Genomic DNA, 27,890 nt, shown 5'->3' on the forward strand with positions numbered 1-27,890 from the left:
GTTAATAAATGAAGGCCACTAAGAAAGGATTATTTTCAGAATTAAGTATTATTAAGCAATCTCTCAGGCACACACATACTGAATATGCAACAGGGCTTATATGGATCTCATTCTTAACTGCATGTAATTTCACTATCACTGTTTGAATACATTATTTTAAGAACAGAAAATTGCACATTTCAGATGCAACTGTTTCTTACATGTATGAGAAAAGCTGAACTCCTCTGTTTGCATTTATATGTGCAGGGAGAGAGCTTTGCACTGCGGGATGGAGACAGCCACCACTACTTTATTGATCCCTTGGACGAAGCCTGTCCGTGCTAACATCAGTCTAAAAGCCCTGCAATGCAATCCCATCTGCTGTTGCATTAAAAGGGCCTGTGCCTCTGCTCTGACCTTAGCTTCAGTAAACAGCCTGCACTGTGACAACAACATGGCAGCACCTGCGCCGGACTTCTGCAGCTCCTGTCACTTCTCGCTAAGAACCAATTAGCACCTGGTCACCTACAGGCCCCTGGGACGGGGCCATATCCTCCCGCATCCTCACACAGGAGGCACCTTTGCTAAATTACAGGTAAAGAAGTAGGTCCAAACAGAAGCCACTAAAATAGGCAGCATCCCTGTTGGTTTAAGGTACTATAAAAAAAATGTGCTATGCTGCGCTTCCCTTGAGGCTAAGCATCTGAATATTTGTGGGGATAAAAAATAATAGCTTGCTCTACACTGCGGTTCAACCTTGACTGGGTGTGAGCGGTGTGTGCAGTAAAAGGCTGCAGAGCTACACTGTTGTTACAATGCCAATGTAATATTGTGACCCATGAGCGATCTGGCATTCGCAGCCTGTCAGTTTGCATGACACTAGGCAGGCTAAGCACACATTGGACACTTGTGGTCAAATATCCGTGGGCAGGGTAGCCAATCAATTACTGGATTTAGTAGATGTGATTAATTAACGGACTAAAAGTATTTGGAAAATAAATGGTAACAAGAAACCCTGGTAGCTTTGTGTTATAAATCCTTGCAGTATCAAAAAAATCTTGATTTTTCTTTCTTTTTTACATTATATATAAGAATATAAGAATACTTTTTTTTATCTTATTCAATAAAATGTATTGTATTTTCAAGTGAAAGGTTAATATAAAGTAATATCTGGTTGTGAAAAAGAAGGAAAGGTTATATTGTTTTGAAATTGTTTAAGAAATCTGAACACTGTAGGATGCCTTTCTATTCAGTTTCTCTGAGTTAATACTTGATATTTTGGTGGTATTTCAGCTTAACACATCTAAAGACAGTTGTTTGCCCATTCTACAATGCATATTAGCTAAGAGGGTGTTTGTAAACAGTATTCTACATATTCTGGATTCTTAATTGGATTGCTTTGTAGACTTTGACTGGGTAATTTAAACTAATACGCATTTCATTGATCTCAAACCTTCCATTGTAGCTCTTGTGGTTTCTTTAAGGTTGTTCTCCTACTGATAAAACAGTCTCAATCAAAGGTTGCCATTTTTTACACCCAACTTCCTTATAGAACGAGGTATCTTCTCTGTGTTTGCTGTGGTAAAAGAACCAACAGTATGATGATGCTACCTCCATATATTTCCACTGAAGGTATTGCATATTGTCAGACCAGAGGCACTTTCTTCCACCTGCTTCCTACATGTCCCACATGGCTTGTACTGATAAACAGAGCCTTAGAAATTCTTGTGGTTTTTAAATACAATGTTTAACATCTTTCTGGTCTTATCTGGTGCTAAATATGTGGAATGCACAACTACTTGTGCTGTTGTCCAGCATCACCATATAACCCTTTCGTAATGATGCATTCATGGTGATGTGTAGTTTCACCTTTTCTACATCACTGATAAATAGTCATGGTTCCGCCCTTTGTTTATGTTTTTGTTTAGGTTTTAGTTTCACTGCAATTGTGTAATTGTAGTTATTTTGTAGGTATATTTAAGCAGTGTCATGTTTTCGTGTTGCTTCTCTTGCCCCTTTGTGCCAGTATCCTTCTAGTTGCTTCTATCCACACCTGCTCCCTGTTAGCTGATTATCTTAGTCTTTGTTCTGTTTGCCATATATACACCTCCTGCGCAGTTCTTCAAAGCTGTTTCACGTCGTTACTTTGCTCCTCATGTGTGTTTTCCTCTAGCGTCTCCTTGTTTTTGGTTTTCTATATTTTGTTCCTGGGTTTTTCTTCTGTTACCTTCTTGCATCTTTGCATCAGCAAAAACTCATCTCTGCCTCTTTCTACTCTGCATTTGGGGCCACGACGGCATTCAACATCTTTGACATAAACATGCGAACAAAGAGTTGTTCTTAAGGTTTTCCTACAGTTATTTGGGGAAAAAAATTCCACTTGTGTTTTCTTTATAATTGCTGCACTTCCTGTTCATCTGTACCTTAAAATACTAATAAAATATACTGAAATATGTGTTAGTGATCTGTCAAAATGTAAAAAAAAGGTCACTGTATATAATTTGGGATTGCAACATGCAAGTTACAGGATAAATAAGAAGTGAGACACATTTAGATGTTGTCACTTTAATTGTGACTCATTCAAAGCCACGTAATTCTTCTTAGCATTTTACCCATGACTGAGAAATTCCAGAGGAAGAAACAGGACTGCATTGTCTCTCTGCTTACATAAAAAAATGCACAGGAGAAGCAAGAGAAACTACACAAATCACTTGCCTGAACTCAGAAACTTTTCAAGATTGCATAGGTAATGGGTAATTTAAAAATCTAAACCCCTGGAAAATAAAGAACACATCATAGAAATGAGTTGAGACAGCTTTCTCTTTTCTAAGTGGGTGAACAGGTGCGTTTGTGATTTCACGCTGCACTGATCCTGTTTACAGTGATTGCCGGGGTAGGTGCCGGAGACTGGACATGTTTACAGGGGGGAACCTGGGAGATGGAGAAGTGTTTACACATATGCTGGAAAGGGGAAAGGAGTATAAAGCTCTGCATGGGAAAAAAGCTGAATGATGCATAGAGAAAATTGGGACATGCATAAATATGGGGAAAAGATAAAGATGAGAGGAGTCACTGCAGTTGAAAGGATATAAGACCTGCGCTCAAGGAAGGTGCCAAGACAGGCTTAAGGATAGTGTGGGATTAGAGCGGGGGAAATATGAAGAAATGTAAGTCTGACAAAATAAGTTGAAGAGGGGAAATTAGAAAATTTGAACATGGTGATTGTTAAAAAAAAGATTAAGACCATACATATCAACTATATTTAAGTATCAGGAAGAAATGGGGCTTGAAGAGAACAGCAATTCACACTGTGCTGACACAGAGGCTTGCTCTGCTATCAAGCCTTTCTTAAAGAGATATAAGAAGGAGGGTTGAGCAAGCGTGTGCAATCTTATCCCAAACTATATACCTGAACAAAGCAAAGTTTTAAGAGAGGTTTTTTTAGTCTTAGGGTTTTTCTTTTTTTTTCCAGGGAAGAAATTTCATCCATTCGAAAGATTTATTCTGGATTTCTTGCCTGAGAAACATAAATGTTTTAGAGCAGCTCACAGAAAGCCACATAGGTGGTTTCTGAATTCATTTTGACTAAAATCATTTCAGAGATGCTGAATTCAATTAATAATGGATTACGTGTTGAGCTTTAAATTGTGCAATTCAAACTTTTTTTTTCCAAGGTTGAATTATACCACAAAAATGATTACACAATTAAATGTAACTTTACAATATAAGAAATGATTTTAAAAATTTTATTTAAATGCACGTTTTCACGAACGAGGTCACTCGTGTATATGAAAGAGATCACAACTTGAATTTACCCATATGTCCATAGATAAGCTTCACACTTACAGCACACATTTATAGCCTCCAACAAGGTCAGAGCATGGTTATGATTAAACAAGATTTTTCATTGACTCAGGCAGGTCTTAAGCACAGTGATAAACATTTTACTAAATGCTTTTTTTAGGGCCATTGCAGAGGCTTAAAATGAGCTTTTATTGATTCCAAAAGCCATTTTTGTTTGGGAGGATTATTTTGTTTAACAATGCAGTTATGTTTAAGTTTCAACCAACTGGCCCACATGTCCCTACTAGAGGAGAGAAAATCTGTTATGATGTTTGAGACACTTATCCTCCCATACTAGAAGTCTATGGGCATATTTGTAGGTTAATTTAATATTTTCTGCTTTTCTCTTTATTTAGTTGAAAAAACTATATTATTATTATTATTATTTTGATATTTTTTTCCCTACTTGCTTTGATTCTGTTTTATTTTCCTATATTGTAATCATGTAAGGCACTTTGCATTGTCTTTGTACTGAATTGTGCTATACAAATACATTTTCCTTGCCTTGCCTTGGCTCTAAATTCATCACAAAAATGAAAAGAAAATCAATTTATTTAGTGGACATATTTATATACCTATCACTTTTTAACCCATGTTTTACATTTGTCGTTTTTACATGTTTAGATGGAAGATGATGTAATCTTTTAAACAACTTTTGGGAGGGGTTGGATGTTTCATGTCTATTACAATGTGGATAACACTGGAAGGGAGTCAAGCTTAAGCTTTGAAAGACTCTCCCGACCCTTAAGCCCAGTAGTAGCAATATGAAGTCTATAAGGCTGTTCTGCTACCATTGGTTCTGGTTCATTGCACAAGGTGGATGTATAATGAGGGTAGAGGATTTTCTTAAACATCTTTGACCTCATCTCAAACAAAAAAAAAAATTCTGAATCGAAACTTATACTTGATTAGGGGTTCTATCCACATGATAAACTGACATAGCAGAATAACATTAAGGTTGAAAATATGGACAGTATCTTCGATAGGAAACCGATCTAAATTAACCCCACCAGTTCCATTATAATAATATATAAATACCCGGCAAGAATTATGCCAGAAGATTTACCACTGTGGTGGAATAGTAGGAGCTAAGTTTATATTCAAGTATGTTTGTATAACTTTGAACTATTTTGGGTCAGAGAAGATGCACAATGAATGAAAAAGTGCTCCTAATGCTTATTAAAAAACAAAACAAAATACTGATATTGTCTATAAATTTATATCCGCACCTGTAAAAAGAGGAGTTAAACAAATATTTTTGTGCAAAACTGTAATCTAAGTGCACATTTTATCATCACTACAGGTTTATATCTTTATTTTTATAAATATAGAAAAGCTGTAGATGTAAAACAAGAACTGTCTTCTTAAGAAAAAAAGACCTTCGAAATGAATCAATACTTTGGGAGAATAAATGTAATAACATAAGGTATTAAGCAACTATACATTTCATTCTTCAATGCCTGATTCCACCATCATCTAATTATAGCCATCTGTAGTGCATTCTGAGTTGGCACATGTTACTCTGCCACCCCTCTGCTCCAACCAGAGCAGAACTTGCGAGCAGAGCAGAAGGGGTTTGTTTGGTTTCTTTGGGAATTGAGCCACAAATTCCAAATTAAACCCAGCAAAAGTACAAACTGGATCAATAGCAGCAGAGTGTATGGGGGTGATTTTGGTGCTTTTAGTCAATGCAATTAGGCAAAACCATAATAACAACAAAAACATCAATATCAATGACATTTTTTTTTTCAAGGAAGATATTCAAATTGCTGTTCGTGTCTTTGTAGAGTATTGATTTGGTAGCTGTTTAAATGCGTGCATGTTTGTGTCTGTGATAAAATGAAAAAAACAACAACTTTTACCTTCCATCCTGCCTGGTAATTGTATAACCAAAAGCCGGATTGTTAATGAAGCTGACATTAACTCCAACCAGCGGGGTTCCATCGGAGGTGACTACCTGCCCGCGAATGACACAAGCATGGCTGTGGAGGAAAAAAAAAGAAACATGAGGACTATTAGACCAGATAAACAATAGCAAATCAAAACAAGATGTTTTTTACCCTCTTATTCTTTGACATAATATCTTATCTGTGTTGCTCTCACAGTGAATCCTGACCACTACTGTAGGCAATTTGGCACGTCCTTTAAGTTCTCTGTCTCAATAATAAACCAATGATTTAACTATGGAATAGCTTTTGATGGTTTATCTATTCAAATAAAGCCACGATTTAGTTTGATCCGATTGTCAAATGCAAAACAAATATGAAATGCTTAGGTTATCTACTAAAAGTGCAGTCAGTAGTATTAACTGCTTTTTCCTGCAACAATAATAGCTATTATGAAGATTATTGTTATCGTTGTTGGCAGAAACAGCTGAAGAAATTAGATTTTTCATGTTCTCAGTAACACGCATAGCCACTTTGTTCATAGATAAATTTACATGTTGTAGGTAGATATAAATCATTGCCTTGAGAACAAGACTCAAATCCAAAACGGATACATTATATATATATATATATATACACTGTATATATATAGGATGGAAGTGTAAATACAATAAGGTTGTTTTAAGTGTTTTAAGTGGTTTACAACCAGTAATTAAAAAAGTTAACAAATGTGCCAACTGTCCTCAGGGATATGTCAAAAACAAATTAAAGCCTGGAGCAAAAACAAATATTGTAACCAGTATTCAGACTAGTGGATTTTATTTGAAGACAGTTTTCTATAAGACATGGTTTAAACCTCAATGACAAGTTTATATGCTTCAACCTCTTTTTGTAGTTGTGTGCAGTGATTTTATGACCGTTACAATATTAACCACTCAAGTGTGCATCAACGCAATTGGCGCTAATATTTATTGGAATTTTCCTAATTAAAAAGAAGAATAACAAAGATGATGTCTATATGGGCCCTAAATAGTAGGGGTTTGTTGTACCGACACATTAAATCCTATAAAAAAGGAATTATTTGAATGGTGGCAATTCAAATATTTAAGAAATTACTGCTTTTCGGTCTTTTCAATATTAAAGCCCCCATTCAAAGAGTATATTAGATAAATTCCTGCTGAATCCAGTAGTGTTTTCTCACTAAGGTGGCTTGCTACACTTTCAAAAGTATATTTTTTAATTACAAGAATGGACTGAAAAAATAAAGGTAAAAGGTTTTACCTTTCCCAGGCTTTATCATTCTTAATACTGAATGCAAAAGTTTAAAATAATAGGACTACAGATTGCTTGGCTGCTTATCAAGGCCTCGACAGATTCCCAGTCTAACAGGTCTCCAGAAGCTTTGTAAATTAGATCTGATCATCAGTCCCCACCAATCGATAGTGGGAAGTCATCCAAACTCACCTCCTAATCTGACAAAAGTGATGAGATGAGACCTTGCTGTCAGACATCTCCCCCCTGTCAGCTCTTACCCCTGTGATTATCAAGGCCCAAGTCATAGCTGGTCGTGGTTTTTGTCATCGTTGGCAAAAAAAACTAGTCCTCCAACAAATGCTGTACTGTCACTTCTTCATTAGACCGTGGCTATTTTTAATACGTTTGGGCCTTAAACACTGCCTTCCACTGGAAACAATTAACACCAGCATGTTAGTGGCTGCCCTCAACATGTCCTTACCAGAGGCAAGATCAGTCACCCACTGTATCCTGGTCCCTAGGAACCCAGTTTTATGTTAATTAGGCCAGATTTCCTTCAGAGGACCTTGGATGACCACTAGTCCGGTGTAAACATGCAGGAGGACGCTGCTATAAACGATTAGCCTCACACCTTAAGAACTTTCTGCACTCATTTACATACAATAACCAATAAAGTATATCCAGCCAAAGCCTGGGAGTTTGATTATTCATTCAAGGTGTGAGTTTATTGTAGAGATTTGTTTAAAAAAGGCAGCCACCCATGTTTTCTTCAGATGAAGCTGTGAAATTTGGTGTCCTGCCTGGCACTGTGAAGCGCATGGGAAAATGATGCCTTGATGTTGAGAGAAATGATTTAAATATTGACATCAAATGGAGGAAAAACTAAAGTGAACAGCAAAACTTTACTGGAGACATTTCCCATCAAAATAAGATTACATTGCTTTCAGGACCCTTATAAAACAAAAAAAAGCAGCATCTATATATCTTCAACTTTCCTGCTTAGCATCACTGGGGGGAATATAATGTTCGGATTTTAGTGGCACAGTTGTTGTTGCTGGTAATCATCCATTTAAAACAGGAAAAATATATATCTATATGTTAATCTTTTTAGTTTATAGGAAGTTATCTTTGTTCCCCTCAGCTCTGGAAAAAAAGATGATAGGAAAGAGTTCTTTTTTTAGCCAATGGACACTAGGGTGGATTAGGACTGTAATCTGTCTCACCACACAGTAAGGAAAATGGTTAGGGGAGAAAAAGACATTATCAGAATCAATGATCAAAGTTAAAGAACTGCAGTAAAGAGTAAAGAATCAAAGAATCTCGATAACAGCAGTAATGATATATATAAGTTAAACTGCTCTATTTGATTTACTGCATTTGTGAGAAAGTGCTATCACCGCCCCCTTTGTCATCAATAATGGACTCACTCTGCAGTACAAAAGTGCTGCTTGAAGAACTTTTCACCAAATATCCACACAAACATGCAAACACAAGTCAAATTCTAAAAATGAATAAACATTCATCTAAATACAATTTCAAAAGGATTGTATTTATATGATTAATCAAAGTAAGAAAAATGTATTTGTTTTAAGGCTTCTTTACCAGGGATGCCGATAAATGTATCAAACACTATTGTGTATCTTTGGCAACACTCTTTCTAAAATCTTTTAATAGTCCTTCGGCAGATTCTTTAAAGGATACTTAAAGGGAATAAAATATCAGAAAAAACACTGTTGGCATAAAACTGTGTTCAGTACATTTCTCACCCTAAAATCTGAGTTATTCTTAAGGACAAATATGGATGTACAGATGAATGGCTGCCATATTTAGACCATGGGTAAATATATAATTGAAAAATAAGAATATATCCCCCATGGTTATTTTTTTTACACTTGCCCTGACCTGGACAATACTTTAGTCAAAATAGTACAATTTCCAGACTGAAGAAAAACAGATTAAATTCAGTTTCCCTTAGGCAAATATAATAAATTTAGCACAAAGAAACACAAACAAAAGGTTATAGCGATGGTGGTTTTGTCACACCAAAAAGCAAAAAATAAAAAATAAAAAACCCAAAAAGATCACATAAACAACATATTGTCATTAAATTCGGAGCTTAAAGCCTTTCTGTGAACACAATAGTGAGCGAATTACACAGTGTCTTTACAATTGTACTGCAGACAGAATAAAAACAGCGTGCCAGCGGTAAATACAGAGAACTTTAAAAGACTAAACCTAATAAACACCACCATTACCATGCAGGCAACAGAAATATCATTATCCGCACAAATGACTTGATTACAGGGTGAATCCTGATGCAAATGTTAGCATGTCACCGCCGATCTCTTTCTTTCCCTCTCTGTATGTTACACAGCATGCTCAGAGTGCAAATGGAAAACACTTTGCGCTAATTTCCTTTCTGGAAATAATGCTGCTAAAAGGGGTTCAGACAGACTACAAAGATTTTATTTCCTACATTAATAACTTAATGCTACAAAGAATAGCTTTAAATAAAATTAGAAAAGTGCCAGCTAGCAAATGGAGTGGATGACTTCAGCCCTGCTATTAGAAACCAGACATCAATCTCTGTCCAAACTGTTCCATAGACAAAGTCCCTGTTTACTATTCTGGTCAGCATTGGCTGCTGGGCCCCAGCAGGCTGTTGTATTATGTGTCATGGTGGGGAATCAAGACATTACATGCAGTGGCAGATGCTTATTCAGTGGCACCTCTGCAACTTTTTGTGGATGGAAACATCAGAAATAGCAGCACAACATGTAAGCTGGCACAAGGAAGTGGCTGCTGGATCAATAGGAAGATGATCACGTGAGCAGGGCAAGCGTATCACAAAGAAAAGATGCTGAGACTAGGCCTGTCTGAAAACCCCCCCTCCACCACCCCGTCATAACAGCTCAGATCTGTCAGTGGGTGGGGGAATGAATATCAAGCATGAATAATAGATTATCACCGATATTTTTAGGTGAGCATCTTGCAGCTCATCTCTGGATTCTTCATTTTACTTATTTATGGCAGCATCTTGTGTGAGAGACAAGAGTATTACTCAACCCACCATGGCTCTAACTCTGTCCTGCAAAATGCTGTATGCTTCTGGAGAGTCACAAAAATGTCAATGAGAGAAAAAGTCAGAACCCCTCTACTCAAGTATCCGCTGACATAGTTGCATAGCATAAAATTGTTTAATAATGTTTTTAAAATAATATACATTGGCTTGCTAAAGTTTTGTATCTTTCACTTTTTCACATTTTGTCAGGTTACAGCTGCAGTATAACCACACATTTGTCACGGGAAAGAGAACCTACAGGTTTCGCTATTTCGCATACATGTATATATTCTTGAACAAAGTCTCATGTAGCTTCAGCGTCCATTTCCCTGTAATTTAGTTAATACAAAAAAGTATCCCAAGCTTTAAACATCTTACATCCCTTTTACTTCCATCATCTAAACACACATTACATTGCAGACCAACAAACACATAGCCGTCTGCCTAATATGAGAGACATGATGTTTGCCAGGGGGTTGGTGCCTATCACCAGTGTTATGCAAGAACGTTATATTATTAACGAACTAAAAGAAACAGTTTTGAATTAATGAAGGGGAACGAAAGCGACGTTCACTCTGAGAATAACTAGCGACTCACACAGCTCATGCATGCCTTCAATTGATAACGACAATTTTATTTGGATAACGTCAGGTTTTACGTCACTTATTACAGCAAATAGAATGACAGACCAGCATGTTTACTGCTAGTACTAGTCTGGCCACAGCTTGCACAAAAACCTCAAGTTTTTGTGCAAGCTGTGGCCACCAGGACTTAAAAAGTCCATATGTCAGCCATGTCCACTTCAAATTTAAAGTGACACATTGAGTTTAAGCATCCGAGCTATCTTTGGAAATATTTGCTACTGAATGAGGAACATATGACATCATTTTTGATCCAGATCCTTTCAGCAGATTTTTCCACCAGTATGTTTCTGAAGTCCTATGTAATTTGGCTAAATAAAGGCTTCACTGCACATACACTATACCTTGACTCCATTTTCCATTTCTATTTGTATATTATGATCACGCATTTAAAGAGTGAAATATGAGGTTCTATTGTGTAGGATTGTGACCTAATTTACCACACGAACTTGAACTAGTTCATTTATAGGTTTGTGAACTTACTTCATTTTTTGAAAAATTCAACTCTGAATGTGAGCTAGTTCATGTTCATCTGTGTGAACTGAACTTTGAGCTTGTTCTATTTAGTTACAAACGGGCACAACATTACCCATCATAATGTTTTTTGGGCACCTCAAAGACAAACAGGACAAATAAACACAAACTCATATCTAAGGGACCAGTTAACCTAACTGACATGTTTATTAATAAATGGCAGGAAGTCATAGATGGTGGACACATACAAACTTTAGATCATTTTTAAATACCTGCCATGTTTCATGTTCTCTCCTCTTCAGTTATTTACTACATAGTGTTGATCTTTTACATAAAATTTATCTTCATGTAAGTTTGCAGTTCTATTGTGACATCAATACAATGCATTTCTTTCTACTGACCAGTTGAGTCAGCTTGATCATTGATACTTTAAAGTGACTTTGTTTAATTACAAAGATATAGTTTGAAAACCCATGGGGGTGCGACTATTAAAAAGGAGAAATAATATCAATAACAAAAACGAAGTGTTTACAGTCTTCTCATTCTTTTCTGAGTGCATATTAACTTTGTCTTTTTATGCTGGATTAGTTTGATATACAAAGATGAGAGTGATACATAACAAAGTAGTATGCAAATGAGCAACCCTGTCATGCATCCGATAAAAAGATGAAAAGAAAAAGAGACAATGGAAAACATCGGAGCAATCTTATGGGATTCTGACTGCCATAATGCTTGATATAAAAGGTTCTCAAATTCCACGGCTGGGGTGTCACAAGCTCTGCCTGTGGGAGTGGAGCCTCAGATGGATTACAGTAGAAGTAATCAAAATACATGAATATGAGATGCCATTCTTGTTGAAGGAATGCTGGATCCTTTTTGCCACATTCCATGTTTGTCCATCATCATTTGTCCATCATCCTTGCAGAGATGCATGCCAAGAACCGCCAATTTTAGACCCAAGTGAATCCAGCTGCATCCCCTTAGCTTCAAACCATAATCTAAATGTATTTAAAAAGCACCTTGATAGCTTTCAAAAAAATGCAAGTATTGTTATTAAAATCTGCAATATGTGCAAACGTATGTCTCATTGCACCAAAATGTGACGCTAGGTAAGAGTTTATCTGGGTCATATCATCGCAAACATGCAAATCTGTTCTTATTTGTATTAATTTTTAAAAATAATTCAGTCAAAAGGGGAGAAAAATATAAATTCCAACATTTTTGTCCATTTTAAATTTAAGCTGGAAAGCTTCAATTATCATGCTTTAGGTTCCAGGATTTAGCAAGTACACTTCTTTGCAAGGCACCATATAAACATATTCTTGTGTGGTAAGTGGATCAAACAGAGCTTTACTGATTTGATAGAAATGTAAAAAAGTATAAAAGACAAAAACCTGTGAATTCATTAAAAGAACCTTGTCACTCACTTGCCGTCGAAGGGGTTAGCTCCAGGGATGGTGTGTGTGCTGTCCCTGCCCACCAGAAAGTGCACTCGGTCGTAGAACGTCTGCAGGTTGCTCTGCGCAGAGGACATCTGCGTCTCCTGGATGATGTCCAGGGGGTCGGGGGAGCCCACGCATAAAGAGGTGGTGTGACAGGTAGCCTGAAGACAGCAGTCTGGATCCATGCAGTCCACCAGGCCATCTGAGAAGGTTAAGGTCACATCTTTACGAAAAAGGAAGCATCACCTGGCAAATCCTTCAATGCTCACACAAATTGTGCTACAGAATTATTACGTGCAAAGATAAATCTATATGCTATTATTCAAGTTTTATGATATTTATCAGCTCAAAGAGCTGCTCACCACAGTTGGAAAAATATTAGTAATTAACAGCTGTGCATGATTTGATAAAACAAACAGCCTTAGACATAAAAGTATTAGATAATTTGTCTTGTTTTAAGGGTTCAAATCTTATTTTAAAAATCCAATTTTACGCTATAATCTAAGTTCCTGAAATCTTGTCAAGAGGAGACATTTTGCAGCAATGTCAGATAATTTTATGGGTGTTGAGTACTTCTTTCTAATATTTTGTGTTTTTCTCTTCTTATTAAAAACTCCCTTTTTTATTAAAAATATACTGTTTCTTATCAGGGAAGACAAAATATATAAACAACACAAGCTGACAACATCTTATGGTTTAAAGGTTTCACCATGCTCAAGTCATTGTTGTTGTCAGTATAGAATTTTAAATAATCCTGAGGCTGCATGGACATTAGGGAACTGATTTAAAAAGTAAGAGAATTTCCATGACATGTCAAAACTGTCCTGTGGTTACTTCAGGCTGAATAAGTGAGTAAGACCAGCAGAAGAGAACAGGAAGGCTAAAATCAGTGGAGAAAAGTAGCTTTGTCATTTCTATTTTGATCTTTCATCCTCCTTCGTTGAATATGCAGGATTTGGAAATGTCTAGAGCCTTATGTGAATACATAAGTCAAAGTTAGGATTTCTCTTCACACAAAGGCCGCTGTCATAGTAATGAAAGCTACGCTAAAAGAATTAAGATGCTGAAGACAAGTATTTGATTTCTAAATATAAACTTAATGAAAAAAGTGTGTAAAGAGTAAAATACAAATTTTTGCAAACTGCATGACCGTTATATTTATAAGATGCATTTCTCTCTCAGCGCATCAGATGTCATTACTAGAAAAAAAAAAATCATGTAATGCTCTGTATTTCCCTGAAGTGGGTCATTGGTTTCCTCTAACCGTTGCTTTCAGGGGCATATCTGGACAGATGGGGTGATAAAAATAACTTGTCCTGTCAGGATTCAGTCAAATCCCAGGCAGCACCCTGCTTTTGCTGTTGAGGGCTGTGTGGTCCCTGCTAAGTGATGGGAAGACAAACATCCCCCTGTATAAATAAGAGAGGCTAGTGCATAGCTCAGGTTGAAGAATCGGGTCTGGAATAAAGAAACTCACAGCTCCCACTTGGAGTGGATTCTGGTGCCACATCCTTGGCTGTTCGTATGTATGAGAGTGATTCTGCCTCTGCTCAGGGTTATTTAGAGGGACGTCCCAAGAGGACAGTAAAAGCTCAAGGCTTCAGGGTGGAGAAACATCCAGGTGACATACCCTATTAATAAATCCAATCATGTCTACCCTACACTATGTGCATGTGGCTTGCATATGCAGGCTCATTCTGCACAGATACATATGATAAATAAAGATAATGACAACCCCCCTAACTGTTTTATTAAAAATTTATGCCCATTTTATCTTTTTATGCTGGAAAATATATTTAAAAGATTTTACTGGGAGCCAGACCACACTATTAAATCTCAAATACAGTAGCTTTGATATATATTCAACAGAAATGGTTCTGAATCGATATTTAGCTTCAGAAAGAAGATTTTTTTTTTCTTCTCAGCTTATAAGCATTGATTCAACTTGAACAAAGCAATTAATTGTCTTTATAAGTCAGAACGACAGCTCTAAATTTCTAGATAATGCATCATTTTTTTTTTAGCTCTGCAGGTTTGCCGTTTCAATATGTATTCGTTGCATTCCAACTATTTTGTATTTTTTTTTGTATCATCTGTGTGCAATATTCATGTTTGCTATTGTGTTTTGCTTCTTTTCTTCCAGTGAAAAATGATCTCACCCTTGGGATTCAAGGCTGTAAAATCTGCACAGCATCTTGAGACATTTTCACCTGCTTTTGGTTCAATAGAAATAAAATTAGAATGGCCTACATAAAGCTACAGAAATGCCTGAAAAGCTGAAAGCAGCTACTGCACATTTCAAAAACCCAAAGGGGGCCCATTTTTATTGTCTAATCCTGTCTGGTTCAAAGTCCTTGTTGGTGTCTGGTCAGTGTCAAAAGGTATTTGTGATTTTTACCTCCATCGTTGTCCTTGACATCACTGCAGGCGGTTTCCATAGAGGTGTCACAGCCCGTGCCCCTCCAGCCCAGCTGGCACACACAGTACCAGCCGTTGTTACCCAGAGTGCACCTGCCATTTCCGTTGCACAAACCCGGACAACCCTCTGTGAAAAATAGATGAAGACAAAGACGAGGGGTCACAACTGAGTCTCATACAAAGGAAAAATATTAAATAACGTATAATAGAAAAAACTGTGCACTTTAAAAGATGATTTGTTGCTCCTACTTTAAGTGGCAAGAGACATAATGTTATGTAAAGATTTTAAATGGATGAGAGCAGCTCTAATGACCCTCAGCGAAACCTGATTAATTTGATACACCTTTAGTAAAGCTTTCTAATATCCCTTTACAGTAAGTCAGATAATAGGGATCTTCTAAATCAATATTCACTCATTACTGCAGTTAGATTAGCCAGAATTGATAGTATTTTAGCTGTGTATTGGGAGCAGTGGATTTACTACTGGTATTTCAGAGCTCAATTTGAACGACTACTTTTGTGGTGATTTTGGATGTGAAGATTTTTTCGGCTGCGTTTTGTAGAGGGATTTCCATCCCTGCAACTTCTTCATCCTTTTCACATTCCTGGCACAAAGGACAATGTTTTGTTTTAGGACCTTTATGTGACTGACCAATGAAACATACTGATTAATTGTGCAGTGGAAGAAAATTTTGATTGTAGTTAATTTTTTACTTTGTATACCTACTTTTTGCTCCAGTTAAGGATTATAGGCATTGAGAGCATTTTCCCAACCCTATATGCTCAAGCACCCTTCTTCTGTATGTTTTAGGTGTCTCTTTGAAGCAACGCATCTAACTTATATGAATAAGTGCTTAATAGGTTTCTGTAGATCTTAATGGCAGCTGATGAGATCCGCAACCAGATATATTGGATGTGCCAGAAAAACGACAGATCTACGGCCATGTTTCCATCCAAATGTGATGCAAATTTTGAGACTAAAAAGTCTTTATAAGGAAATACGAATTAGACATGTTTCAATCCATTAGAGCAAATTGACAAATCACTGCAAAGCATAATGTTGTTGTGTTATGCTTGGCTATAGTAAACAGGAAGTAGATTTAGCAAGCTAGCGTGGACCACAGATCGGCAATGAGCTGAGATTTTAAGGGTTGAGTTGTAATCTGATGTACTTATTATAAAACTTCAGGAAGTACGACAAACAGGTTTGATTCTAATGTTGCATTCAAGACAACAGTGACAGTGGAAACAGCTGATCAGTGGAAAGGTAAATATTTGCTGTCAGAACTTATTTGACAAATGTGTTTCCATCTCCATCTTTAGCACATTTAAAGCGTTTACAAAACAGTCAAAAACCAGTGTGTGAAAAAGTTGTTTTGCTAAATTTTGTATGCTTTGCTGTTTCCATCAAGCTCTTCTAATACGATACTGCAAAATGTGGAAAAAAGGTTGACGGAAGCACGTCTTAAAACGTGTAGGACAACTCTAAAGGTACAACTTCCGAAGAGTAAAACTCCACAAGAATTGGACATCTGCTGGTTGAAACCCTTGTTCAGTCTTCTTTGCAAAATATCTGAATCTAAATCAGATTAGTTGATTTTCAATTGGATTTCTATGAGGGTTGCGGCTTGGTCATTTTAATGCATACAGTAAATGTGGTTTGCTCTAAGCTTTTTTATACATAGGTCTGGTTGTGGTTAGAGACTTCTGTCTGGAAGGTGACCTCTGACCCAATCTGAAAGTATTTTGTTGCCTTTCAAAGGGTTTAATTCCAGATAATCCTGTATTAAATTTCATCTATTGCTTAGTCTCCTCTTCACAATATTTGTTACTTTGTGTTGGTCTACCTAGTAAAACTGTAATAATTCTAGGAATATGTTTAAAAAAACAATGTATTTCTTTAAAATGGTATTTAATGTATAAACATTAAATTGCCCCTGAAAGTAAGAGCAATTTGTGTCATTTTATGAGACATTCAAAGCTAAATAAAATGGATTTTGTATAAACTGGAAAGGGTTGTGCTCGGTTGCTTTGAACAGAGGTTGCTTAGCTGTATTTCTGGGAGCTCAGCCCCAGGGGATCCGAGGCAGGCTGGAGCTGAGAGACAGGTGAAAGATTTCATTGTTTCCTTCTGGATAGGTCTTCACAAGGGCACAGATCAGAAGATTATGATGCCAATTTCTTCTGCCCTGTTTGACATTTATCTGATACATATTATGATATTTACCCCTCGCTAAGGCAAAGGGTAAAATCTAAAGATATCAAATGCACAGGTCTGTCATAGATTGCTGCGTTAGAGGGGTGCCTTGATAGAGAGAATGCTAAGCTGACCCATTTTATCAACTAAAGGAGACTGGTTCATCTGTCTCTGCTGTGCTGGTTGCTCTTTCATCATATATAAAAGAAACCAGACAGGGGAATGAAAAAGGAAGAAAACAGGTGAGGCAAGTGTATTTAAAAGGTGACATTTGCAAGGGAGAAAAGTCTGATTGATGGATGAATCAGGATTGCAATTATATTATAATATGCAATGCCACTGCAGTCCAAGTAATAGAAGTTATTATTTAGCACATATATTCCTTATAAATGAAATCAATATACCAACCAAACAGAAACCAATACCAGATTTACAGAATGGGTCAGCAGAGCTCTTAAAATATCCAAAACAATGCTTTTATATTAGTTTGTCCCAAGTCTACGACAATTATTGACATTGTATTGCTTTTTATGTTGAAATTTGTATAGGAGCCTTTAACCTTGAATGGTAGCCCTATATTATATGTGACTTTAATAGCAGTAACACAATTGTAATATGAAACATAAAAAAAAAAAAAAAGCTTTTTTGTACTTTCAATTGACATCCTCAGGGAGTCTCACGGTTAAAATACTTGTTTTCAGGGCCAAAAATAAATTGCCTTTATAGCAATTTCTACATTACTAAATATATACTTTGCAATTTAAAGAGTTGCATAAAAAAAAAATCCCAGAGAAGTTAACTATTTTGTTTGGCTGATAATGAAACAGCTGGGTCTGGATGTTGTGAGTATGACTATTAGATAGATATTTTTAAATTCACCTTAGTTTTTAAATTTAAGTCAACTGAATCAGAAAGAAATAAAAAAGTAATATTTTTTTCCACCATATGTTGGTAAATTAAGGCTCTGCATTGGAGCAAGAGACACCCACACATTTAGGAGATATAGATGTAAGGCTAAATAGACTGAAGAAATGCCAGTATAAGATGCCAATGAAATTTTTGATAATAAACCTTGTAATTATTTTATAATAAAATGCTGTTTTACAGAAACCACTCTACTAAATGCTGAAACATCACTTCTGATACTAACAAAGATAATTAATGGCCACTTCCAGGATGAAGGCCTGGAAGGCAAAATATTCTTTAACCTTTTTTATCCTCTTTTCTTAAAGTGAAATCACTTTTTTTTTGTGGTCAGTGATATCCTGTAGAGCTGATATCACAAAACTTGCTAAAATCAGAAGGACATGACAGGTTGCTATAGACATCAGTTAACACATTTTTATAAAAAAAAACAAAATGTGCAATTCAAGTAGAGCAGTTATGTTGAGCTGTATGGTAGGTATGGCCAGACCTCAAAGCAACATTTATGAAATTCTACACTATTATATATAATTGTTGTTTCATTTAGGGTTAATTCTATGAATTATTAATCTATGTCTTTTCCCATCGAGTCAGGTCGGGGAAATAAGTGACAATCAGGAGAAACTTTTAAGCTGATTAGGGGATGTGACTACTAGTGCCCAGCTACCAAAGTTCTGTTTTGGTCACAGTAACAAACAAAATAAATACAGATGCCACAAAAAAACCACAACAACTTGCGCTTTTGAACTCTCTCCGTTGCTCTTTCAAAGATGATACTGTGAACTCCGACCAAATGGAGGTGATAGGAGCAGCTACGTCCCTGTGCACTGCCATGTTTATTTTGGTACAGCTGTGAGCGTGGCAGCTGTAGCTTTTTTCACAGCTAGATGTCCTGCCTTAAACCTTAATACTATGTGTCTGGCCTACCTGTTTTGAGTTGAGCTCAAATGATTTTTAACAGGAGAAGTACAAGATAGATTCCCGTGTGTTTGTGAACTCACAAATACAGCAGGAATTCAGCTTACAGGCAGGGTTGGGAACTGTTGTCATTTAAGCAGTGTAATATTCTGCTCCTGCAATGAAAGCCTCATAATGGAAAAATATAATAGATTTAACAAATTTTCACCAGGAGTGAAGTGTGGTTTTAAACACTTCTATTCTGTTTATGTCTGCTTATGTATATTAGAGAATACAATCTGGAATTACTCATTAATGTTATAAGCAAAGTTAGCTTCTATAGTGAATTTAGCTAGGTATTAGTAAAATAAAAAACAACTATAAATAATCTCTTCAAAATGGCTTGCCTCTTCTACACATTTGGCATTGGTTGTCCTTGTATTGAGCAAATGGACAAAAATGACTCTGGTTAAGCCAGTGAAGCTGGACGATTAAGAAGCTCACAATGTTTGTTATAAGGATAAATAAAGCTCCACTCTCTTTTGGCTTGGTTTCAACTTAACTGGCAGAATATTTCAGAGCAAAGCCCCTGCAGAGCCCTGCCTGAGCCTGTCTGAAACAGCTCCAGACATGAGGATGCAAACGTTCGAAGAGCCCCTCTGGCAGCCGCTCTTATGCCAGGTGGTCTATAACCAAGGACGCAGGGAGGCTAAGAGAGGGGTGCTGGTGGAACACAGTAAGGGGTGAAGCGAAGCTTCTCTCCTTTTTTAGCCCAGAACCATAAACTCTTTTAATTAAGGAGGATGCAGCCTCAGCACCTATCAGGCTCTTCACAGAGCTGTAGACTCATCTATAATGCAAGGCACAAGTTATGAATCCCCTTTCCCAACATCCCCCAAGTGAGAAGGCAAAATTCACAAACCAAATATCAGATGTAAAGAAAGCAGCTCAGCTTAAGTTGGGTGTGAAGGTGCTAAGAGGAGATTACTATGAAACACTATGTTGAAAATACGATGAGAAGATTGGCACAGGTGCATCTCAATAAGGTAAAATATTATCAGGAGCTATAAAAATTAAGGTGTTAAGTTAATTTCATTACATACAAAGTGATATACTTAAAGTGCATTTTTCTGTAAGTGTTGATGATAGTGGCTTAAATCGGTCAGAATGTGGCTCTGCTGACAGGCTTTGCGATGGGCAGCGACTCGATAAATAGAGTGAACCAACACCAACAGATGACATGACTATCTAAATCCCTTACAGTCTATTCAAGCAACTATGACTATTTGTCCCTGCACTCTTGCTATAATCCCTTGGAGCTTGGTTTTTAAATTTAAAGGTATAGTGGAGGATCTTTGCGGATTTTTGAAAAGAACCACCGACTTTAAAAAAACAACATGCACAACCCTGTATCCTCTCCTGAGAGGGAATGCCTACTAAACACGTGTGAGAGCACACACGAGCAAATTTCTCCTCGTGCAGGGCTAAAAGTCGCTGTTTGCATCACTCCTACAAGCTTACTTTCCAAAAGAAGATGTCAGACTCACCACCGGTAAGTGAAAATGGGGACGAGCAGGTCAGACGGCTTAGGTACACTTATCACCAGAATGATTGACAATTAGGAGGACCACTTATTTTGATGATCCACCCGGAAAAAGAACATCCTTCACTATACCTTTAAGGTAGAAATTAATTTAATCTGAAAATAGAAAATGAGCAACAGTCAGGACATTTCCTCCTCTTCTGCCTTGGTAAGATCCTGCTGGCACTATGAGAAATAGAATGATTTCCCAAACTCTTAACCATGTTGCTTATGCAGATTTTTCCATCACACTTTTTCCTTGATTTCTCATGTCTGGTCTGAGTTCAGTCTCTACCTCAAGTGGAGGACTCATGACGCTTGTTCACTACTGATAAATGGAGTGGAAGGTAGATAAACAGATTAGGGTGTTGTCTTTGCTAATTCTCAGCGGCACTCTTAATATATTGGACCATCTACATTTCCCACCTACATCTCTGGTTGTGAGACCTGAATCTTGACAAAAAGAACAAGCAGCAGACATAAGCAGCTTAGATAAGCTTCATCTATAGATTGGCTGGTCTTAGCCTTTAAGACAGGGGGAGTAGATTCCAAATCCTCAGGAGCTTGAAGCAGAGCTGCTGCTCCTTCACACCTTCTCCAGGAAAGAGCTGAGGAGTGTAGCTGGGAGGGGGAAGTTTGGGATTCTCTCCTGGTCAACTTCTTAACACGAGGAATAAAATCCAATTCCAATTGAGGTATCGTCAATTTCCAGCTTAACTTAAATTCATATTAACAATAATAATTGGAAATTATTATTATATTTAACATTGTATATGTTAACAATAACCTTTTGTAGCATCTTGTAGCATCTTGAGGATGTCAGTGACTAACTGCAGAAAAACAGGAAAATCAGCAGTTTTCTCCATGTTTAGGCTTTAATATAACCAATAAAAACAAAATATCCTATATCAGAATAATTTTCTTTATTCATCTCATGTAATATCCTAATTTTTTTAATTAACATGATTTTAATTACTAATAAGCCATTATCATCACACCAGAATGAAACACTGAAAATATTTGACTCTGTGCAATGAATCCATTTAAATTCCACATTTTCAAATAAATTACTGAAATAATAATAATATTCTGATTTATTGAAATGCATCTGTTGAATGAGGAGCATAGTGTTTTAGATGGAAAGTGTTTAAGATGTGTGTGTGTGTGTGTGTGTTTGTGTGCATAGCTTGTTAATGCTGACCAGAGGATGAGTGGAGGGCAGAATAGATTGAAGGAAGAATGCCATACCTTTCACTACCTTATCCAGATAGTGAGCTTGAGAGATAAAAGACAGGACATATAAGGAGGGTTGGAACAGTGGCACTTCCACGACAAGACAGCAGGGCACTGTGTTAGTTTACTTTACAATAAACGATAAAAAGAATTTAAATTAAATAAAACACAGCCACAAAGGATTTAAAGCATGCATTACAAGCAACACATCAGGCACCGTCCTGCACAGAAGAGAGATGGACACAGAAGGAAGACGAAAGGACGCAGAGGAAGAGCAAGCAAGCAGTCTCAAAAAGGAATATTTTGAATTGTCTTTTGTTAAATAGAGGAAACATTTCAATGACTCAGGGCAGCATTTCAGAAGCTCAGGCACTTATGTGCAAATTGAAGTTTTTAAATCTCTTTGGCACTAACATTGAGGGAAAGAAAAGCTGCTTTACTCATCATTTCTAAAAAAAATAAAAAAAATAAAAAATGCAGTCTCTCTCTTAACAAAATGAGTCCAGATCAGACCTGTAGGGGGCCTGGGGCCAACACACAGGGGCCTCTATGGTGAAAATAGATTTAAATTAAGATCTTTGGCATCCTGATGTATGACACAGAGGAATATCCTTGTTGAATCTGGATCTCAATATGGCCTTTATAAAAGAGCCATCAATAATGTACAGCCAGCATATAAAACATTTACAAACTGAGTGGAGGCTCTTTTCTCAGGCAGCAATGCCTCAAGACCAATGAGAATACTGTAAGAAAATCAGCTTTGTCTGTTATAAGGGTTTATTTCTGGTTTCTTTTTGACTCAAACAACTAGGGAGTTATTAAAAGGGCTAGAAAATGGATCACTGCTGTTTATTAAGGTTTTTGTATCATATATGTGTAAAGAGTGCAACCACGGTGTCCAGAAGGAAATGTCTTGTGCCTTTATTTTATCATGATCCATAAATTGTTGTGTATTTTATTCCACCGTGCATCAGTATATATATTTCTTTGATCCTACATGTATTACTTTTCTATATGCTATATACTCAAATACAGGAAACAGGAGCAAGAGGTGACTGGATTTGCATGTAATAGCACAGAACGCCAGCAGGCATCAAGCAACACATCCTATCGATTACTTCTGATGTATTGATGAGGTTTGACAGAACTGAAGTTAGAATATATCATTATACTGAACTAAAAAAAAAGAAACTGTTAAACACTAGATTAGCAATCATATGAAATAGAGTGTGAACCACAATTTCTGACACTTCTGAAATAGATGAGTAAAAAATATAAACAGACGAAGAAATCTCTAAGCATCTCACAGTCAAACACAGAATCTTTTTTTCAAATTAGTTAATGAATGGCACCTAGACAACAATGTGTCACAGTGACAAAAAATAACTTTTTGGTGTGGATGCTGTTTATTCAAAATGGGACAATGCATAATAATTAGAGTGAAAATAAACCTGAATGCAAATATGCCACATTTAGCTGTTAAGGCTTATTTTCATTTGGAGTCCCATCTTTTTTGTTGCAGAGTAAATATTCTAAAACTAAGTCAGAGGAAGCACAGACATGTAAGAACTAAGGTGTTTAAAATGGGGCTGTTTTTCACTTTATCTTGAAATCTGTCTACTTTTTATTCAGGCTGGGAATAAAGCAAGAATTTTATCAGCTAACAAGAAGGCTGCACTAAGTATAGCAAAGTTTCACTGTTTTATCTTTCTGAACTCCAGCCTGTTACGGGCTGCACTGTATAAAGAAATGTTGGGGACCTTTAAGTAGTCTTAAAGCTCGGGTATTGATCTACATTCTCTGTAAAAGCAAATGAAGTCTGCTGCTGCGTGCTAAAGGTTATAACAGCAATAATTGCTAAAATAAAATGCTACAGTTTTGAACAGGACTCTAATAACCTTTATAAAGTTGTTTCAAAATAATAAAGCAATGTTTACATATGCTTTTAATATAAATATTTAATCCTAACCATAGGACTGCTAATAAAATGTCTTCTCCTATTTTAAAAGTTTAAAAAGAATATTTATAGATGCCTCTCTCCTTTTTATTTAAATTAATGAATCTTACTATTAATTACTTTGTTGTTGCAAAAATCCAACAAGATTATGTGACATGTTTGATAGTATTTTATACATTTTTACCAGCAATAGCAAAAAGATGTTTATGACACATTATGTTTAAACCAATATTTTTTACCTAAGCACTCTCAACAGACTTAAAAAATATTTTTAATATACAAACACCAACTGGTAACTTACAAATACATAGTATCCCTCAAGGATGTGGTGACACATAAAATATATAACTGATATAAAAGCCTTCAGGTCAGCTGCAGATTACTAATGAGTCTGATTTAAAAACAATATAATGTCAAAATTCTGTTTCCCCCAAAAGAATGCTAAAATATATAGTACTATATAGTATTGTCTCACATCCTGAGCTGGATGTATTATTACACTCCTAATATCCTTAGAAACAATATTACCAAATTAGAATAGCTGTGTTTTTTATTACTACTAATTTACCTAAAGTCTAAAATATATGACCAATCTGTTGTCCTTGGAAAATTAAGGCACTAAGGCGTTTTTTTTTTTTTTTTTACATCTTCGATATCTAAAAAGCTTTTGCCGTTTTTTTGTGACAGAGGGCATTTGTGTTAGTATTAGCACAAAGCTAAAGGTGGTGGTTGACCTGCTCACAATGACTCACACGGCAGCGTTTGAAAATAATAGTAAACGGAAAGGGGGCAAAGAAAGAGATGAGGATAAGGATGAGTAAAATGAAAAGACACCTTAGCACATTCCCACATTAAAATGCATGAAGGCAAGACTCAGATCCTTGAGTAAACCTGTTCATGCTTTACTGAGTTGCACAAATTCAATTAAGCATGCTTTCCTCCTCTTTCTCCCAACTGGATGCTTCCTCTCAGACCCAGCGCTTACACACACAGGCAGTGATAGCCTGCACGCCTTTGTTGACCACCCCCCAATCTCAAATGGATCCTGACCAAATACGGACGCATACATAGAGACAGTCCCCCCACCCAAACCAGAGGTAACTCTCTTCCTACCAATGGTGCAGTGTTCTCCATTCCAACCAGGGCTGCATTCGCATTTGCCATCCTTGCATGTGCCATGCTCGTTGCAGCGAGGGTGACACGCCCTCTGGTCACACCCGGCGCCCATCCAGCCGTCGTCACAGCGACAGGTGCCTGAAACACAAACGCCGTGGCCTCCACAGTCGGCTGCACAAATCTCTGTGGGAGACAGGGACATAGAAGAAGACAAAAAGACCAACAGAGAGAAAGGAGGAAGGGGGTAGGAAATGGGAAGAAGACAGGGTGGTGATAGGACAAGGCAGGGGTGGAAAAAAAAAAGACAAATCCAGAAGTTATTGTGAGAGAAAGGCGGCTACGCTCCACTACCTTGTCTGATGGCAGCTGAAAAGAAATTCCTGCACCTCATAGGGACAATCCTTTTTTGACAATACAAATCTAATAAGTCTATTACCAAGAGGAGACGAGATTTGTGTGGCCTTAGTAGACTTATTCTCCCTCACCCCTTCTATTCTTTACAGATTCTCCTTTTTTTGTAGCACAAAAGGGATAAAGACGAAAAATTACACAGATGGAATTTTGAAAAACTGTCTCAAATTTAGGACTCCATTACCAGCACCAGTCGGATTAAACTCCAAACATTATTCACTCTGTAATACGTGCAGAGGCAAAGGCATTGCCACATGCAGGTTATGATTCCGAAATAGGAGGTTAAAAAAAAAAAAAACCGTGGGAGAATAAAATCCTGAGTCCCTAAACCTTTTTTTAAATGTTATTTTTTATTTTTTTTTCTTATTTATTCTGGCATTAATTTGTGCGTGCCTCTTAAATCAAAAATAGTTATTTCTGTAATGTAAATGATATTAATTCACATTATATATTGTGAGGGATTGCCTTCGAGTCAATGAGTCGATGCAATCAACTGGTGTCCTTAGATAGAAAACTTTAAGTCACTTTGACTGTATGATCTGCTGGAACTGTCTCTGTAATGTGCCTTGAGATGAGATGTGAATTGGCGATATAAAAATAAACTGAATAGAATTGAATCAGTAATTTACTATTTAATATCTGTTGTGTTTCATTGATTGTTGGTGTTAAACTTTATTTTTTCTGTTTTGGATTGGGTGATAACCTTCTTCTCTTTTATAGTAAATCTGTAACTCTTATTTAATTTAGTTGCTATCTTCTGAAACTTCAGAGCTTGGATAAATAACCGCTTTACCCAGAAAAAAAATGCACAGCTTGCATTGGCTTTGCCCTCCACAGCTGTATCCATCATTAGATTTAAGGTGTGGCACAAACACAACAGTGGACCTATTGCAGAGCAAATGCAACCAAATCTATCAAACTTCAGTTTTGCACATTAACAAGGGCGGCAAAGTCATTTTTTATATCAACTTACTTCTCCATTATTAGATCTTTAAAATGGCTTTTAGCAGCTGTATGAATAAAATATATAATTTCATGATTTTTCAGGTGCATGAAGCACAGCGCTCTGTTATAAGATTATCTGATCTATTCCAGGTCAGAAACCAAAGATGAACTACTTAATCAAAATCAATCTTTTCAAGTTAAAAACCATGACAAATATGAACCTCAAAAATCAATACCTATTGTCACCAGATTCAGCCCACCGCCCTCAAAACATACACTATATTTAAGAATGTCCAGCTGATGAGTTTAATTGATCTTGTTATGTCCTCAATCTAAATACCTTTTAGTATAACTTAAAAAAAACAACATACATTTTCCTAAATTCTTGTTTGAGATTACCTTACCCTGCTGTGTTTTTATTGTCACTTTACAACTGTGAGTTAAATAAAAGCAAAATACACCAAAAGATAGTGCCTTTTGATGTATGATTTGAAAAAAAAAAAAAATACTTTTTTAATTCTTTTAAAGTGCTTTTTCAGCAGAGGAGGAAGTACATTTACGTAATGAAGGAAAAAGAGACAGAGATCCACAGTCAAGCCTGGTCTCACTATTGTGTGGCAGCTGAAAGACCTCCCTGACAGGGTGTGATAGAGCCTGGGACATTAAACCTCATCTCATGAACTCACAGGAGAGCATGACAAGCATAAAACGCAACGAAATTAAACACTGACAGATTACTTTTGAATCTCATTGAAATGTTAACCGCTTTATTAACTATCCTGTGGTAAAAAAAAAAAAAGAAAAGGGCTTAGTAGTATGGGCAACAATGAACAATATTACTACAGGCTTATTAGCCAAACCAATTCATGTATGACCACAGGGGACCAAACTGGGGGTAAAATCTTTTAATAAGTCAATTATAGCTTTTGCAGTGTCTATTTTACCATTGTTACACATTGAAACTAAGTGGTGTTTTCAGCCTAAAACAATAAAAAAAGGCATAACAGCATAAAAAAGGGTTTAAAAAAAAAAGAAAAATCTCACTCTGCTCCGCTAATTATGGACTAGCACCTAAAAACACAACAAATCCTTATTTTAAATCTGACTTCTATCCATAATGTCTGAATACCTGCCTCCAAAGAGGTTTAAGTACAGCTATCATTACTGCACGAATCAGCATAGCTTGTGGGAATGATTCACTTATAACATTTATAGTAATTTGCAAATATTTTCAAACCCCCCTGGACTTTTCAATTTTTTTCTGAACTTAAATATGAGATTCACCATGTTTTATGCCATTTCAGATGATTTATCAGCATTTAGCAGTATAGAAAGATGAGTGAAATTTAAAATATACCATATTTTCCAGACTATAAGCAACTACTTTTTTTTCCCATGCTTTGAACCGTGCAGCTTATACAATGGTGTGACTTTCCTGTGGATTTTTACTAACTGCATCGTCATTTCATGCATTATTTTTCCAAAGGACGATAAAGAGGTTTTTGGAAAAAGTGAAACTGACTGTTTTTTTTTTTTGTTGCTTTTCCTAGTCATCACTAGAACATCCACTCATCATTTGGTCACCCAGGAACTCTTCTATGAATGCAATTTACTCTTTTTTTGTTGTTTT

The 27,890-nt window shown here is 36.5% G+C and overlaps 1 protein-coding gene across 11 annotated transcripts in view; it reads right to left on the reverse strand.

Annotated features, from left to right (window-relative positions):
• The window catches only part of tenm4 (teneurin transmembrane protein 4), a 275,962-nt gene that overhangs the window by 72,051 nt on the left and 176,021 nt on the right, over nt 1-27,890 (reverse strand). For 6 of the 11 annotated variants that reach the window (XM_038282836.1, XM_038282835.1, XM_038282832.1 and 3 more), the window contains 5 exons: nt 24,902-25,087; nt 21,847-21,873; nt 14,979-15,125; nt 12,566-12,782; nt 5,685-5,804 (listed from right to left, as the gene is read on the reverse strand). In XM_038282836.1, coding sequence (XP_038138764.1) covers nt 5,685-5,804; nt 12,566-12,782; nt 14,979-15,125; nt 21,847-21,873; nt 24,902-25,087 — 697 coding nt within the window. The remainder of the gene's footprint in view (nt 1-5,684; nt 5,805-12,565; nt 12,783-14,978; nt 15,126-21,846; nt 21,874-24,901; nt 25,088-27,890) is intronic. The other 5 variants (XM_038282837.1, XM_038282838.1, XM_038282834.1 and 2 more) reach the window with 1 other exon arrangement.

Source organism: Cyprinodon tularosa, unplaced genomic scaffold (assembly GCF_016077235.1).
Source record: "Cyprinodon tularosa strain WSP-4 unplaced genomic scaffold, ASM1607723v1 ctg188, whole genome shotgun sequence".
NCBI lineage: Eukaryota > Metazoa > Chordata > Actinopteri > Cyprinodontiformes > Cyprinodontidae > Cyprinodon > Cyprinodon tularosa.